At 36.6% G+C, this 18,346-nt stretch overlaps 1 protein-coding gene across 1 annotated transcript; it reads left to right on the forward strand.

Moving 5' to 3' along the window:
• The first annotated feature begins 7,490 nt into the window (after nucleotides 1-7,490).
• On the forward strand, nucleotides 7,491-17,146 carry HSPA13 (heat shock protein family A (Hsp70) member 13). The gene is made up of 5 exons (XM_008065620.2): nucleotides 7,491-7,709; nucleotides 9,191-9,531; nucleotides 11,952-12,165; nucleotides 13,746-13,913; nucleotides 14,886-17,146. Exons 1-5 carry the CDS (start codon nucleotides 7,685-7,687, stop codon nucleotides 15,551-15,553), a joined length of 1,416 nt encoding a protein of 471 aa, XP_008063811.1. The 5' UTR covers nucleotides 7,491-7,684; the 3' UTR covers nucleotides 15,554-17,146.
• Nucleotides 17,147-18,346: the final 1,200 nt, after the last annotated feature.

The raw sequence follows: 18,346 nt of genomic DNA on the forward strand, positions 1-18,346 counted from the left end.
GGAGACAGAAAAATATTCCGTCTAAAGCACAGAAAGACAAAGAAATGGAAAGAACAGAATTGAGTATTAACAACTACAGGGCAAAAAATTACTATAGGACATGGCCTAATATGTGTATAATTTAAATCTCAGAAAAAGAGAAAAGGGGCAGAGACAATGTTTGAGAGAGAGATGGATATTTTTTCAAACCCGATGAATGCAACCACTAGAGATCAAAGAAAGACTAACACTTGTGGATAATTATATAAGACAGAAAATAGAAGACAAAAACAATGGAATGGCATCTTATAAGTGTTGAGAAAAAACTTAAAACTGCCAATACAAATCCTACATCCAATTAAAGCATTTTTCAAAAATAAAGGTGAAATAAAGATATTCTCAACCCCTTCTCAAAATATCTGAAAGAATTTCTTGCCAACAAACCAGCACTACAAGAAATATTAGTGAAATTTTTCAGTCTGAAGGAAAATGGTCACAGATGAAAATATGAAAGACATGAAGATCTCTAGAAAACTTAAATATGTGGGTACATTAAAAGAATACTAATGGCTTAAGGCAATTATAAAAATTATGACTTGTGGAGTTTTTCATATATTATGTGCGCAATATGTAAAAACTATAGTTCAAGGATGAGAGTGGTAAATGGAGTAAAAAACGCAACAAGATTCTTGCATTCTTCAAGACATGATAAAAAGGCTAACTGTAATAAGTCAAAGATAAATGTTAAAATTGCTAAGATAACCAGTAAACAATTAAAGAAAAAGGGTTTAAACTGAAAAAAAATACAATATGCAAAATGGGATAAAAATATTGATTGATATAAAGGAAAGCAGGAAAGATGTAAAAAAAATGAGACAATTGTTTAAATATAAGGACATAAATGGGTGGATAAAGGATAGAAAAAAATGTACTAAGCATATACTAAAAAAAAAGTATCCAGGTATTCTAAAGATTTATATTGTTCTGCATAATCTCACCCCTTCAGAGCCCCTTCCTGCAACTTCAGCATCCATAGACTCCTGAACTCAGATATTTGTCTCCTCAACACAGCAAGGCCATGTGCTCTATTTTGGATTTCCTTCTCTACACTGCAGTTTTGATTAAAATGTAGTGTTTCTGAATAGAAATCCAGGATTACTACACAGTTTGCCCGATTTATTTTCCTTTTCTTGGGGATCACAGTCCTCTGTTTATTTTCCAAGGTCTGGAACTATTATTGTGTCTATTATTGTTCTGTTTTCCATCTTTTTGTGAAGAAAAAAATAATTCCATTCATTCTATAATGGTTGTAAATGTAAGTCTATGTACACTACATTTTAATCAATATTACCATTTCAAAATGTACTCCAAACAGCTCTATCATGAGCAGCAGACACACTTACCAATACTGCTTTTCATTATTCAAATATTTTTCCAGTTACATAGTATATAGCTTCCAGGGACTGGTATAAGAAAGTATCACAAACTGGATGACTTTAAAACACTAGAAATTTATTATCCCACTCTTTTTGAGACTAGAAATCAAAACTCAAGATGTCAGTTGGACATGAAACCTGCAGGATCATTTTTTGTCTCTTCCTAGCTTCTGCTGGTTTGTTGGCATCCCTTGGCTTGCAACTGCATAACTGCAATCTCTACCTTGGTCATCACATGGCATTCTCCTAGTGTTTTTGTGCCTTTACATGGCTCTTTTCTTATAAGGATACTAGTAATATTGAATTAAGAGACCACTCCCTCCCTATGTGACCTTATATTATTTAATGACATGTGTAGCAACGCTATTTCCAAATAGGGTCACATTCTGAGGCACTAAAGGTTAGCACTTCAACCTATTTTGGGGGAATTGGGTCACAAATCAACAGATAACAGATAGGTAAAAATGATATGCTATTACTTTGACTTACATTTACTGAAGTGTGATTAAGGCAGAGTTTCTTTTCATGTTTACTACCCATTTTTATTTTATTTTCTGTTAACTGTCTATTCATATCCTTTTTTATTTTCTATTGAATTGTAAATATGCCTAATTTGAAGGAACGCTCTGTAAATTAAGTTAATCTCTTGTACATCATATATGCTTAATGTTTCTTTAGTTTGTCATTTGTCTTCATATATGTTACAATAGGTAATTCTGCTTTCTCGATAATTTAAAATTCTGTAAAATCAAATGTATCTGTTTAGTTTAGTTTCATTTAACCTTGTTTCTAGGTTTTGTCTTAATTTGAAATGCCTCTCCCACCCCCAAGTCAATGAATAAAACTATCTGTGCTTTTGGAATTAAATATTTTACCTATCTGAAATTTATTTTGGTGTTAAAGTAAAACATCCCTTTTTACATTTAATGTTACAAATGGCAAATTGCCTTGATATATTTGTTTAATAATATATTTCTTCCTTCTCCTCATTCTGATGGGAATGCCATTTTCTTCTTTGGTCCATATTCTCTGTCTTTTCTTTTCTTTTTCCTGAAGCAGGGCCTTGCAACATTGCCCAGGCTGGTCTCAGATTCCTGGGTTCAAGTGACCCTCCCAAATAGCTAGGATTACAAGCATGTAGCACCAAGCTCAACATGTCCATTTTCTATTTCCTCTGTAGTTTAAAGTGTGTAGTATTGTCATTTGTTTTAACTTGTGAAAAGGAAATTCGCTTGTTCAATTCTTATTCTGAAATATTCCAAATAAATTTTCTTGTCACTTTGTAAAGTTACAAAATATCCTATTGACATTTTATCTATCATCAAAATTTTTTAAAATATAAAGTGAACTGGCACCTTTAAAATAATAGCCCCCTAGCACACAAATTATGGTCTCCAAATACCACATTCTAATAAGAGTAAGGGTGTTTAGAGATATAATTGATTTTCGATGTGTACCTCCTCCCCCCAAAGAGTTAAGAGGATCCTAAAGTCTCTTTTCAGAGCAGGTAGCCAAAAACGTAAGTAAAGCCTACCATGGTTGTGTCAAAAAGCAGTCATGAGAGAGTTTTGAAGAGGCTGCCATTGCCCAGAGAGGAAATAATCACAGCCTCAAGAAAGATAATAATGGCAGTGAATTGAAACATATCACACCAAACAAAAACTATAACAGCAATGAATTGGCAACATTAGGGAAAGTGCTGTCTTTTAATTTACTTATGTGCATTGTTCAAGTCTTAGAAGAGTTTGAAAGCTCTCTTCTTTTATTCTTAAATTTACTTCTATGGATTTTACCTTTTGCTTGTTACCATAAGTGAAATCTTTCTTGCTATATATTTTTTCTAAATGGTTATTGCTTGCAAGTTGGAAAGTTATTTTTGTATAATGTTATTGTAGAAGCTCCCTATTCAATTCTTATTGCTTCTCAGGTATTTCGGTTTATTGATTTATTTCCCCTATGTAATCACATAATTAAAAAATAATAAATGTGCCTCTTTATTCTTTCATCAAACTTATACCTTGTATCTTGGTCCCTTGCACTGGCTGCTAATTCCAGAGCAATATTGAGCATAATAATTATAAATGGAAAATATTCTCTCATTCTCAATTTTACTGGCAATGATTCAAAATTTGGTGCTGGTTTGTTGTATGGGACATATATATATATATATATATTTCTTTATTGTGTAAGAAAGCATCTGGGAGGCCAAGGTGAGCAGATTGCCTGAGCCCACAGGTACAACAACAACCTGGGCAACTTGGCGGGACCTCATATCTATAATAAATCAAAAATCAGCCAGCATGGTAGCATGCGTCTATAGTTCCGGCTACTTGGAAGGCTGAGGCAGAAGGATTGCCAAAAAAAATTAAAAAACTGAATTATTTTCTGGATTTTTAGTCACCTTCAAAGTACTCTCCATTTGATACAAATACACCTCTTGAGATGCTTTTTCTACTGCTCGAAACAGTTCTGAACTGGTCAATTTGATGCCTTTTCATGCTTCTGTTGTTTTTTGTTTCACCTCTTCCACAACAACAGAATGTTTCTCTTTGGGAACTTTTTCATTCAGGGAAACAAAAATGTGAATAGGGAGAGTGAAGTACAGGAGTCATGCCACTTTTGGTCAAAAACTGCTTAACACTCAGCATGGTGTGGGCAGGAATCTCCAAAAAAATTAACTGGAGTCAAATGCAGCCTCTCACAACAATGCTAGCTGGTAAACTGATGTCAGTTGGGTTCTAGAACATTTACATAGTGTGGAAGCCTGTACTACAAAGGGACTCACCCTCCAAAGAATAATTCCATGGAGATACAATCCATCAATCCAGAAAATAATTCAGTTTTTTGGGGAGGGTCCTTCCCAATGGGTCCACGTTTATTTCCATGTTCCTGCCTTCATCCTTGTTTCTTGATTTGAGTTCTAGCAGGTATTAACTCCCGGCTAAGACAAATGAAGAAATAAATATGAAGGGGGTCCCCAAGAAGCCAGAATTTATTAAAAATTCTGTATTTATTCTTATATGTTTAAACTTCAGTCACCCTCAAAGTACTCTCCATTTGATATAAATACACCTCTTGAGAAGCTTTTTCTACTGCTCGAAACTATTCTGAACTGGTCAATTTTGATGCCTTTTCATGCTTCTGCTGTTTTTTGTTTCACCTCTTCCACAACAACAAAATGTTTCTCTTTGGGAATTCTCTTTCATTCAGGGAAACAAAAAAAGTGAATAGGGAGAGTGAAGTACAGGAGTCATGCCACATTTGGTCAAAAACTGCTTAACACTCAACATGGTGTGGGCAGGTATGCTCGTAAATCACCCATCATGAAATGGGCAAATGCGTTAAAAGAATCTCCAAAAAAATTAACTGAAGTCAAATGCAGCCTCTCACAACAATGCTAGCTGGTAAACTGATGTCAGTAGGGTTCTAGAACATTTACATAGTGTGGAAGCCTGTACTACAAAGGGACTCACCCTCCAAAGAATAATTCCATGGAGATACAATCCACAAATCCAGAAAATAATTCAGGTTTTGGGGAAGGTCCTTTCCAGTGGGTCCATGTTTCTTTCCATGCTCCTGCCCTCTTCCTTGTTTCTTGATTTGAGTTCCTTGAGTTCTCTGATTTTTATAACACTACTAGAACCCTAAGAAACACCTGAAATGACTAGTATTCTTATCTAAGTACTTCATTGCTCCTCTGACTGTAAACAAACAAGAAGGGATAAGTGGCATCAGTTGCTACCCAATTTAGTTGATTTAGATAATTAAATTCGAGACTTTTGAGCTGAAAAGATGTAGATAAGCTTTTCTGAACTTCGAATAGATGCTGTAACGGGATGAGACTTTGGTGAATATTATGTTTTGTATGTGAACAGATATAAATTTGGAGGAACACAGAACAAATTGTGGTAGGTACAATCATAGACTTGCAAGGTTCCCATTTGAATTCCTGGACCTTATGAATATATTTCCATACATGGTGCATATATAAGAAGACTATAGTATTTGAAATGGAGAGATTATCTTGGGGTTATCCGGGTAAATCCAACTTAATCACATGACCTCTAAGAAATGGAAGAAGAGCCAGGCTCGGTGGCTTAGCCTGTAATCCCGCGCCTTTGGGAGGCTGAGGTGAGTGGATTGCCTGAGCCCGCGGGTTCGAGACCCACCTGGGCAGCGAGATCTCATCTCTACAATAAATCAAAAAATATCAGCTGGGCGTGGTAGCACATGCCTATAATTCTGGCTACTTGGAAGGCTGAGGCGGAAGGATCGCCGGAGCCCAGCAGGTTGAGGCTGCGGTGGCCGCGAGCGGCCACTGCACTCCAGTCTGGGCGACAGAGTGAGACTCCAACTCAAAAAAAAAAAAAAAATTGGAAGAAGGATGCAAAAAACATGTCCTCTGTGAAGGACCTAATGCACTGTTGCTGAGGCTACAGGAAGCGGGTTTCTGAGATTAGAAATGTGGCTGGCCTCAGAATCTGGGAAGGGCCCCCAGTTTACAGCCAACAATAAAATGGAGACCTCAATCCTACAACTTCAAGGAAGTAATTTCTGCCAACAACTCACATCGGCAGGAAACAGATCCTCCCCTAGAACCTCCATAAAGGAGCGTAACCCTGCTAACAACTTGATTTTAGTCCAAACAGATCAGTACCAGGTTTCTGATGTACAGAACTGTCAAAGGGTGTAAGGCACTATATGTATAGTTAACTGGTTCAGGCAGAAAAAGAGTGAGTACAACCTGTTTAGCTTCATCTTAATTTCTCCCCCGGTTTAAAGGCCTTCCTCCTTGATAACACCTCATCTCTACTACTTCTTGAACAAATCAGTATCTCATCAGCAAGGCGAGAGGGTGGTAGGGAAAACTGCAACGATTTGTGCCGGCCAGAAATAGAACTCATCCTCTCCATCTGGCTTCTGTTTCCAGCCCTGTCTCTCGGACTTCCACTTCCTGCTTTATTACCCAGCAGTTTCTCAACCTAGGGGATGGATGTCTGTCCCCTTTGATGCTCAGAGTTTCAATTCCTTCTGCCTGGAACGCCTCGTCCACTGCTCTTTTATTCCTAATACTCAGGAACTCAGGGCTCGAATCATGCATTTTTCTTAAGACTCTGAGTAGCACTCATTACAGACACACTTTTGATACTTCACATTATGGACGACTCAAAAATACACAGAGACTGTGACAACGAAGCCCCAGATGCTATCACTCAGCTCCATCGTCAGTCTGCACAGTTCGATATTTAAATCGGCTAGGAAGCCAAAGGCGATGATTCCCACAGCAAGCTGACCTGTCGGTCATCAGGGATGCTCTGATTTCTATAGAAGGTGAGGACTCGGTTCACGTCTCCAGGATGTTGGTCTTCGTGAACTTTAACAGCAATAATGTCAAAACCACTCCCAGAAGAAACCGCGAAATCCTGCCAGTGACCCAGACGCGAGGAAAATCCTGCTACAGCCCAGAACATGAAAAACACGTCCCAAGTTTCTTACGTGGCCACACTTTATAGGACTGGCCCCTAAAAACCATACTGGCCACTTAAGACTTCAGTTCCAGAGAAAGTTAAGGTTTGTTTGAAATTCGTTGCTTTAATGGCCCACTTCGGTGTTAGCCACAGAGAGAAAGTGTCGCTGCTCTTAAGACAAGCCGCCCTAACGAGGGAACGCTTGAATTAGCTGATCCCACAACACAAGCAGAGGCCCGAGCGGCCCCTGGGTCAGGGCTGACCCAGGGCGCGAGGAGGGGCGCCCGGACCCCCACACGCGCCTGCGCTGTGACGGGGCCTACGGCCAGGATGGCGGGGTCGAGGGGGGACGCCCTCTGAACTCTAGACCGCGGCAAGAACGAGAGAACGGAGGACTGAACCCTGGGCCTGTAAGGGACGCGAGCAAGGAAAGAAGAAGCGGCGAAATTTCGCTCCGCGGAAACGACGCCTCCCAGAATGCAAAGCGGGGGCGGGGCCTAGAAACGGAGCTGTCGCCTAAGCTCGCGGGCTTGTATACGCCCGTCCTGCGCCGCGATTCTCCTGTACCGCAATCTGATTGGCTCGGCAAGCCGTGCGTGGGAGGACGGCGATGGACAGGAGGCTCTCCGCCCCGCTCCCTCATGGTAGTTGAAGTCCTTATTTGGGTCAGAACGGTGACTTCTCCGGCTGCGTCAGAGCAAGCGGACTACACTTCCCAGAAGGCTGCGCGACCGCCAGGCGGCGTGGGGGCGGGACCTCACGTCAGGTACAGTCATCCCAAGCCTGCTCCGCGGGACTGTGATGGCCGGAGAGATGACGATCTTAGGTCTGTGTCTGGAGGGTCCATGGTACCGTTGGTGGGGTAGAGGCGGACTGTAGAGGACCGGGCGGGCGAGGGTGACCGTCTCACCTCCTGCGTCCGGCTGGCGCGTCGGGGGAGAAGTTGGAGACGTGGTTTAGAGACGCCTTTTGGCTGTTCGGAGCGGGTGGGGGTGGGGGCGCCTGTTAGAGGGCCCGGGTGGTGTAGGCCCAGCCAGCGCCGGCGCCGACCCGCTGCGAACATCCCGGGGACGTCAACAGAAGCTCGGCTTGGAGTTGCTGGGTGAATTAGGATCTCTTGAAGACTGCAAGAACGTGCACCTCCGGGACCCCTTTGTGGGGGAGGGAGGGCGGACTGGGGGAGGAGCAGCAGCAGCATCCGGAGCTGTAGACTCATGGGATGCTGAATTTGGAGGGATTCAGGCTTCTATGATGTACAGTCGGGAATTACCCTCCCCTATCCAAAAGGTGATGAAATGCTTCAGAGATTTTGCTTAGATGGAAGAGAAAGTGGGCTTGGCACTTGGTTTTATTTATTTGAGTAATGGATAGATGAGAATGAGTACAAGTAGTAACAGAGTCCTGCAAATGGACGTTTTGTGTCATGTGTAGCGTGAGTGCCACACAGATGTATAACACAGCCACTTGATACCAAATATGAGATTAATTTTAAATTCCAGTTGACATCTTGTTTCCCTTACGTATACAATCTGCATGACATTTGTTGCTATTCAGCCTTTTTACACAAATTTTTTAACGAATATTTGTTGGGTACCTGCTATTTCTGGTATGGGGGATGCAGCAGGGAACAAAGCCTGTCTTCAAGGAGTTTGCATATATGTTGCCATCAAGGTTGCCCATTTTTATACATCTCCCCTAAATATTTCCTTTGCAAGAAGAGTGTCAGACTAACATACGTAAAAAGTTAACTGTGCTCTTAAGCAATTTTCAAAATCATTTTATCCAATTTATGCATTTCATCCTTTTGACAAGGAAATAAGTTGAGATACAATACTTTAACCTTGCAATAGCGAAGATTTTGTTGGGAGAAATCTAATAATGGGTTTCTTTTAAATGATAATTGAAGTTATTTATATAGCTATAAAAGTCTAAATATCAATTGGTCAAGAAAATTGGATTATTGCTTTTGCTCCAGATGAATGGTGTTTCTTGTCAGCATCAGCACAATTTTTGAAATATTTTTATGTTTCATCCCTTTATTCACCCATTAGTGAACTATATACAAACATACGGTTACAGGGTTTTTTTTTGTTTTTGTTGTTACTTCAGTTTTACTTGTAATGTAACAATTTACATTATGAAAAGCATGCTGACTGAGAGACACATTGTTATTAGTCATATAAAAATATTTTGAGATTTGTATTTTAGTCTTATTTCAAAGAGTGATGTTAAAGGGACTTTGCTGCAGTAATTTACTATATTGTACTGGTGTGACAAGATCTATATTTTAATTTGCCTCTATTTCAGGATCAGCTGTTTTGACTCTCCTGTTGGCTGGCTATTTGGCACAACAGTATTTACCGTTGCCTACTCCTAAAGTGATTGGCATTGACCTTGGCACCACCTATTGTTCCGTTGGGGTGTTTTTTCCTGGCACAGGAAAAGTAAAGGTGATTCCAGATGAAAATGGTCATATCAGCATACCCAGCATGGTGTCCTTTACTGACAGTGATGTTTATGTGGGATATGAAAGCTTAGAGCTGGCAGATTCAAATCCTCAAAACACAATATATGATGCTAAAAGATTCATAGGCAAGATTTTTACCCCAGAAGAGCTGGAGGCAGAAATTGGCAGATACCCATTTAAGGTAAGTGATTAGTCTAAAACCTATTTTAATTTTAGTTTAGAGTACTGTTTCACTTAATGCCTTGACTTCACATCGCGAAGCATCCTATCTCAACTAGATTAATCTACATGAAAGTTTTATTATCTCACATAAAAAAATCCACAGCCTCTCTAGGGGAGGTCACTCAGTGACTCCAAAGTGCTGTCAAGGGCTTAAGGCCTTACCATGTTCTTGCTCTTCTTCCTCAGAATGTCTGCTTAGCTCTTTCAAAGTAGCAGGAAAGTTGAGGAAGCCTGATGTACAATAGATAGATATTCTGTGTGTGTGTGTGTGTGTGTGTGTGTGTGTGCGCGTGCACTCTGTGGCCTATCTGAAAATCAGCATTATGTCAGGGGCAATTAATTAATAGGTTTAATCATCATCTTTAATGGTTTCATGGGAAGACTAGTTATTTGATTGACTAATCTTTATTGGTGTACCCATATTTTTCTGCTTTTCACTAATGCTGGAGAGTCAGTAAATATTCTTGTACACACATCTGTACAAAATTTTTTAGCTTGAAATCTAGAAGTAGAATGGATCAGATGTACTTTTTAAGACTTGATTTATATTGCCAATTTGCACACTAGATACATTATGTACTGTTAATCATAATTTTTAGAGTGCCTATGTCTTGACTAGTTATTGATTTTTAGTCTTTGCCATAAGTGAAAAATGATATATTAATTTTCATTCCTTTGATTTCTAGTGAGATCAGATGTTTTAGAAATTTATTTATTGGCGTTATTTTCTTTAGTTAATTTTCTTTTCTATTTTCTTTGGGGGTGTGTATGTATGTTTTCCTGAGTGACTATAAAATATCTTATAACATTATATGTTTGTGTTTTCTTTCCCTTACCATTTTTTGAAACTTTTTGAGCTGCCATTATCTTACGTGTTCTTTTTTTTTTTTGAGTTGGAATCTCACTCTGTTGCTCAGATTAGAGTGCATTGGCCGCTCCCGGCCACCACAGCCTCGCCCACTGGGCTCCTGCGATCCTTCCGCCTCAGCCTTCGGAGTAGCTGGAACTACAAGCGCGCGCTACCACGCCCGGCTAATTTTTTTTTTTTTTTATTGTAGAGATGAGGTCTCACCAAGTTGCCTGGGCGGGTCTCGAACTCCTGGGCTCAGGCAATCCGCTCACCTCGGCCTCCCAAAGTGCTGGGATTACAGGCTGAGCCACCGAGCCTGGCCTTATGTGTTCTTACGTAGTAAAATTGTCTTAAAAATTTTTAAAAATTTTTGACTCTTACTATGATTTACTATGGCCTTTCCCATCCTATCCATTTGTTATTTTTTTCCTCTAATGCTCTTGTGTATGTGCTTATTTGGGTTTTGTGGTTTTTGTTTTCTTTTTCAAACATTTAAAACTTTTTTCCATGTACACTTTTTTCCTAAATTATGAAGTGGTATTCTAAGTGAATTAATTTTAATATGGATAGTTGTATCAGTGCTGCTTATTGAATAACCTTATTCATAAAAATTCTCAATTTTTTATCCACTTTTTAAAGGAGGAAAAAAGTGCCCCCTGCATTTCTTAGGTTTAGTGCTTTTTTTTTCCTTTAGCTTCTTGAAATTCTTTATTGGTTTACAATTTTTATGTAATGGTAAAGTCATCTGAAGTTATACATTTCCTCTAAATTACAACTTTGGGTACATTACTTATTGATCAAAAGTTATTCTAAGTTGTTTAAGTTTCTAAGTAATCTATGGTTTTGTGTGTTTGTGCCTTATTTTAATAGTGTTTGGGTAGCTTGTTTTTGTTTGTTCCAGCCTTGGAAAATTTCTTATAATGTCTTGGAATAATCAGTTATCTTTACTGTTGATATTAATACAATACAATCTGTTGGTAAACCAAGGTGGTTTGTTTTAGATTTAATCTCATTTTTAAATGTGTACCCACATTATTAAGGATAATGTACAAAATACATGTTTTCATGGAAACAAAAATGTAAATGATATTTGATTCCTGGATAAGAACATAATGAAGTACTTAAATTGTTTTTGTTAATATGTACTGGAAAAATCCTTTCAGTTATCTTTTACTTTTACAAACAAGTAAATTGGAAAAAGGAGAGAGAAAACATCTGAGTTATATGCATGATTGAACAACTATTATTTCTTATATTTCATCATTCATTCTTTCATTCATTCAACAAATGTATATAATCTGTGGCCTAGTTATATGCTTGGGGATGAATTTTATTCTTCTTTTATTGAAAACTAGGGTCAATTCCATTCTCAGATTTTAAAATACTGCATTTAATAAACTTCGCTTTTGGTGAATGTATCAGATATATTATAAATGAATTTGTTTTTATTTTATGGAAGTAAAAGTAAGTTTTTATTGAATAAATCTAGTATATAATACTTTTATTTTTTTTTCAAATCCTATTCTCAGGTTTTAAACAAAAATGGAATGGTTGAGTTTTCTGTAACAAGTAATGAGACCTTCACCGTTACCCCAGAATATGTTGGCTCTCGACTGTTGTTGAAGTTAAAGAAAATGGCAGAGGAATATCTTGGAATGCCAGTTGCTAATGCTGTAATTTCTGTACCAGCAGAATTTGATCTACAACAGAGAAATTCAACAATTGAAGCTGCTAACCTAGCAGGTAATAGCACCTTGGCCTGAGTTGTACTTTTCTCAAAATTTTGTTAAGTTGAAAATCTTCTTGAAGTCAGATTTATCACTTTCCAAGCCACCTAACTGTAGGCACATACACAAACTGTGTGATAGATAAAATAGATGAATTTCTGTGTAGATTTATAAATGGTAATTATGAAAGCTCTATAGTACTATGTCAAATATGTATAAGACAAGAACCAATCACATTAGGTACATAAAAGCTGAGAGAGAACATGGACACTTGTTAGCAGTGAGGAATTTTTTTTCTTAACTTTCTTTAATGTTAAGGTGAATGTAATGTTTTTAAAAGAATCTGAGGTGGAAGAGGATTCATGTAGCACCATTCAACAAATATTGAGTCTTTGGTAAATGAAAGAAATAAATCCTTGTTCTCATGGATCTTACATTCTACTAGAGGAAAGCAGATGGAGCATAAAAGATAAATTTAATATAGACTTTTTCACCTTCAGCATTACTGATATTTTGGGTCATTTATTTCTTCATTGATCTTTCTTTTGGGCCATTTATTCATTGATATTTCTTCATTGTCAAGGACTCTTCTGTGCACTACACAATATTTAGCAGCATCCCAACCTCTATTCACTCGGTATTAGCAGTATCCTCCCCTGCCATGTGGTGACAATAAAAAATGTCTCCATATGTTGCCAAATTTCTCCTGAAAGTAAAATCACCCCTTGTTGAGAACACTGGTATAGTACAGTGTATATCAGAAAGTAACATGAAAAAAAAAAAGAAACAGGAATAGGGGCAGTGTGCTGTTAGTGGTCAGGGAATGGAAGGCTGGTAGGTTTTAAATAGACTGGCCAGTCAGGCCTCATTGAGAAGTGACATTTAAGCACATTTGAAGGAAATGAGTTAGTTAGCCATATAGACATAAGACAAAGTGGGTTGCGAGGAAAGGAAATGGCCAATTCAGTATCCATAAAAGGATAAGGATAGGAAGTTGGCCAGTGTGGCTGGAGCAGAATGAGTGGTAAAAGTCAGAGAGCTAAAGGGAAGGTGTTAGGATCTTTGGAAGAATTCTTTAGAGTTTGAATATTGTCACAGCTCCTGATACATAATGCCATAATAATTTCCAGACCACTCATTAAATATGGCAACTTAAAGTTTAAAGCAGGATTTTTGTTCAAGAAAACCTGATCTTTAGCCTATGCAAGATAGGTATATCTTATTTCCATAGTATTTATAGTGTATAATGATTATAATTTTATTACTCATATATTTCTAGGTAGAGTATCAATATCAGAAAAGATTGAGAGTTTTTTTTTGAAAGGTAAGTATTAATGAAGAATAGAAGGATTTATTCCACTGAATCTAGGCTTTTGTTTATTTATATTATAGTCTTCTTTCAGAATAATTTTAATGATACCATTTAGAAGAAGCTAAATTTATTTTCCCCATTTCATATTTTTACTGTGTTTGTGTCTGCTCTTATTAATCAGTGGAGTTCATGTCACAGAAAACACAAACATGCTATGAGATTGAGTGATAAGGAATTTCTGATAACGTCTTTTCATGAGATTTTTATTTCAAACTATCTTACAGGACTGAAGATCTTGAGGGTAATAAACGAACCAACAGCCGCAGCTATGGCCTATGGTCTCCACAAGGCTGATGTCTTCCATGTTTTGGTGATAGACTTGGGTGGAGGAACTCTAGATGTGTCGTTACTGAATAAACAAGGAGGAATGTTTCTAACACGAGCAATGTCTGGTAAGAAAAATAAAAGAAGAGTTAGGTTCAGGTAGTGCTCTCCTTAACATATCTAACATGTTCTTTTTTCCCCCCAGAATTATTTTACTTTATTTTAGTAGTTTTCTATACATGTAACTTAATACCACTATTTACATATATTTACAACAAAAAGTTCAATCTCAAAAAATGACTGGGCATCCAATAAATCAAATTAATACATGAGTCAACAGGTCTTTTCATGATAATGGTGAAAGAAGGGAACAGGGAAGAAAAGTTTTAAACTAAGGGTGATGAGTATATTTCATGTGATAATATGTTTTATAAAGTAGATACCTCTACAAAATCTAATGCTGATATTGCCTAGGAAATGATAAGTTTACAGGATTTTGCATTCTAAGTCTTTTTGTAAAGGTTTTTGTTTTGCTTAATTTAGGTTAATAATGCCTGTTTAAAAAGTTGAGCTGTAAGGTACAGGTGTTCCAATGTTTGCATTTTTTTTTCTCTTAACCAGACTCTTTTGAACCAAGTTCAGTGTTAGGATTTATACTATATTACATTTTTCCTTTGAAATTATTTTCCTACTTTTCAGCTCCTAATCATGCAAGCAAAAGAATGAAAGGGGAAAAAGATAAAATGCCCACTTTTTAGTATAAGAAGCACTTCTGTTGAGAATGATGTTCAGTATTTTTAAGTAGCTATTTAAAACGAATCTGTATTCTCAATTTCTGTTTTCTGGAAAATTATTTGATATCATTAAGAGATCTTTTGTTTTACATCATTTAAAAATTTTGACCCTGTTGACACTGTTTTTTAGCAGCACATATTTGGGTTAAAATTGTTTTAACCCGGCAATTTTTAATCACTCTTTGTATGAATAAAATCTTAATTAAACAAGGGATTTATTATTTTCAGAATATTTTTATACATAGGACACGTATATATACACAGGTATATATAAATATGACACAAACTTCTTAATTTTTCACTTAGGAAACAATAAACTGGGAGGACAGGACTTCAATCAGAGATTGCTTCAGCACTTATATAAGCAAATATATCAGGCATATGGCTTCGTCCCAGCTCGCAAAGAGGAAATCCACAGGTTAAGACAGGCTGTGGAAACGGCCAAATTAAATCTGACTCTTCACCAGTCTTCCCAGGTGTCAGTGCTACTAACAGTGGAGGAAAAGGACAGGAAGGAAACTCAAAGTAGCGACCCCGAACTGCCAAACAACAGACTCTCCCCAGCAAGTGGCCAACATGCGAGCAGTGGATTTGGACCTGGCCTTTCTGGAAAGAAAAGTGGAGAAAGTCAGGTGCTATTTGAAACAGAAGTATCACGGGAGCTCTTCGATGCCCTTAATGAAGATCTCTTCCGGAAAATACTTGTACCCATTCAGCAAGTTTTAAAAGAAGGCCACCTGGAAAAGACTGAGATTGATGAAGTGGTTTTAGTTGGGGGCTCTACTCGTATTCCGCGAATCCGCCAAGTTATTCAAGAGTTTTTTGGAAAGGATCCCAACACGTCTGTAGACCCTGACCTAGCAGTGGTCACAGGAGTGGCTATCCAAGCAGGGATTGATGGTGGCTCATGGCCTCTTCAAGTCAGCGCTTTAGAAATTCCCAATAAGCACTTACAAAAAACCAACTTCAACTGAATTCTGGAGGAATGATTATTTGTGATCTTGTCTGATGGTCTCTTCCCCTTTATCAGACTACCTCCTCTAAAAAAGAAAGTGTCTATCTAAAATATCTCAGATTTACCTAGAAGGCAACATTTAGATACAGGAAATTTTTACATAGCATTTTGTTTTAGTATTAGACGTGAACAGATTGATCCTATTTGATTTTGGAAAGATCCCATTCCAACAAGTACTTCTGACCTGATAGAATTGAGGTAAAACTCTCTTATAGGGGCATGGGTAACTATATTTTCTGGACTCTGGAAGTAGGTAACCATATTCATGTAACATTATATTCTGTAAACATTAAATAGTGCCAATTATAAGATTTCCAGTTCTTACTAAATTGTATTAGCAGGAGCTGGTAATTTTTTTACTTGGTTACCACATGTAACTATAAATTCAAACTATACTTGAAGGACAGGATTGATGTCAGGTATTCACAGTGACTGGGAGATAGCAGTATTGTCAATGTAAGCTGCATTCATAATATTCATTAACTGCCATTTCATATAACAAATTTACTTTCACAAATTCAGTATCCTGTTATGTGTCATATTCTCATATCTGCATTCTCCAGGTTTTTTATGTATTTAATAAAAATTCAGTGTGCTTTCTAAAGATTTATTCAAGAGTTTCACTGCCAGGTAGGAAATAACCAATTTATATTCTAGTTCTTTCATGTCTTATACATCATTTTCTGCTTGGATTTCCATGATTCTCTTTGGTTAGAAAATAATAGGGAATTATTAATTTCATTTAAAAAAAATGTGTTACTATCACATTAAAGCCATCATTATCTTATTTTTATTATTTAAGACATTTGCAGACATTGGTAAATAGCATTAATTGCCTACTGTATTTGTTGTGTGTTCTTGTTTATTTATATATACAGTAAACCTAGGGGAATATAGCATGTATTTGAGCTATCAGATGGTAATTGATTCCATTTTGCGGAGTTTTCTGTTTGAATGGGGAAAATTGCTCAATCACAAAAACCTTGTTATTGTTTCCTATTATTATTTTAAAATAGTCACACATGGACTATTTTCAGCTATTAAGTTAGTGTGCAACAAGAACAAAGTTTAGTGCATACCAGAAGTAATGTGAAAATCAGATGTAGAAGACATTGTGGAAAAATTTCAACAAATCAGCATTTGTAGCACAGTTGTGTGTGTGTTTTTTGTTTGTTTGTTTCCTGTAAGAAAAGCCACAGGGACCAAGAAAGAAAATACAGTTGTTTGCTTTCTGCGTTACTCATTTTATTTGAAGAGATATGTATACATATATATTTTCCCTAATAGAGGAAAGCTTCATATTATTATTCAGAAATTATATCCTAGTCAACGTTTTTGTTAAAATATGTCTGTTTTATCTGAATTTGAAAGGATAGTGAATTTCCAATAAGTGAAAAAGAACTAAGCAAATTTATTTAAACAACATCAAAACATTTCAGCTTTTTGTAGTAAAAAGCTGAATGTTACTAATATTTTTAGATATAAAAAATGCTTCTTCACAATGAAATTGCTGTTAAAACTCAAATTTCAATCTAAGACTCGTGTGTACAGAAAATGTGTGTAGTAGGTAGACAGAAATATATAAACTTTTTTGATAGAACTTATGGAGAAATGCCAAAGATGAATCCTTCACTGCATTATGAAAATATTCCAAATGTTCTCTTGGACATTATAGAAATCTTTAATAAATTTTAGTGAAAAAGTCTTTTTGTGAAGCTCTGTAAGAGAAAATTGTTCAACTTATCTCAGAATCTCCACATATAGAATCAACTGTAATCTAAAGCATTTTAAGATTTTTTTAAAAAAACTTGAATTTGTCAAATATTTGAGATGGTTCAAGACAATCTGTTAATGCTTTTTAAGGAAACTGTGCAAAATAGGGCAGGTGGCTATTACGTACTGAAATTGGAGTTTAAGTAATTTGACTATCTGATAAATAGAATGGCAGTGTTAGAATTTGAGGGCAGTAGTTTAGCATATTCTCTAATATATTTATACCTTTAAAAAATAAGGAATGTCTGTCTTCAGTCATATTTTAGAGGGCTATATATAAGTAGTCTTGAAATCAGTGTAGTTTATTTAAAAGATAATGCATCTGAAAGGGATCATTTATGGATATCAATCTGAAGTCATTTTTCATAAAACAAACTTAATACACCTTAGTTGTATATTTAGCTAGTGTTTTTTGAAGTACGTGACTTTTAAAATGTTATGTGTCTTGTATAATTAGAATATGTGAATGAGTAATTTATTTTTTATCAGCAATGTTTTGGTACTGTGTTTTCCCTCAAACCACTGACTTAACAGATACTACTGTGTATAATAGGTACTAAATATTAGTTGTGTATAGTAAACTGTGCCTCTTTAATTTATGTATACACAGGTAATTCATGTTTTAATGTAAATAAATACCATTTTGCAGTTTGTTTTTTAAGTTGTGTACTTTATTTTCCTTTCACAACTAGGCTGGAGTACTTTTTTTTTTTTTTTACTGTTCCAAAATTGCTTTTATTTCAGTATCTTTTAGAAAATGTGAGACTCATTTAAATAATAAAAATCTTCAGGTAAGATTTACCAGCGTATTGATTATAGCTTAGACAGTGAATCCCTCTAAATCTCAGTAAGTAAAACTGAGATGACTTTACCTAGTCTACTTCCTACACAGGTCGGTTCTGAGGGTCAAATGAGATAATGTATTTAAAGCAAATTGTATTCTGTCAAGCTATTTTTTACTTTTTAGAGACAAGGTCTG

Source organism: Carlito syrichta, unplaced genomic scaffold (assembly GCF_000164805.1).
Source record: "Carlito syrichta isolate Samal-C Ts95f unplaced genomic scaffold, Tarsius_syrichta-2.0.1 Scaffold308688, whole genome shotgun sequence".
NCBI classification, from domain to species: Eukaryota; Metazoa; Chordata; class Mammalia; order Primates; family Tarsiidae; genus Carlito; species Carlito syrichta.

Excerpts from the sequence above, each read along its gene's own strand:
- HSPA13 (XM_008065620.2), top strand. The coding sequence starts at position 7,685 with ATGGCCGGAGAGATGACGATCTTAG. Across the intron at positions 7,710-9,190 it reads CGGAGAGATGACGATCTTAG|GATCAGCTGTTTTGACTCTC; the intron begins GTCTGTGTCTGG and ends CCTCTATTTCAG. Across the intron at positions 13,914-14,885 it reads TCTAACACGAGCAATGTCTG|GAAACAATAAACTGGGAGGA; the intron begins GTAAGAAAAATA and ends TTTTTCACTTAG.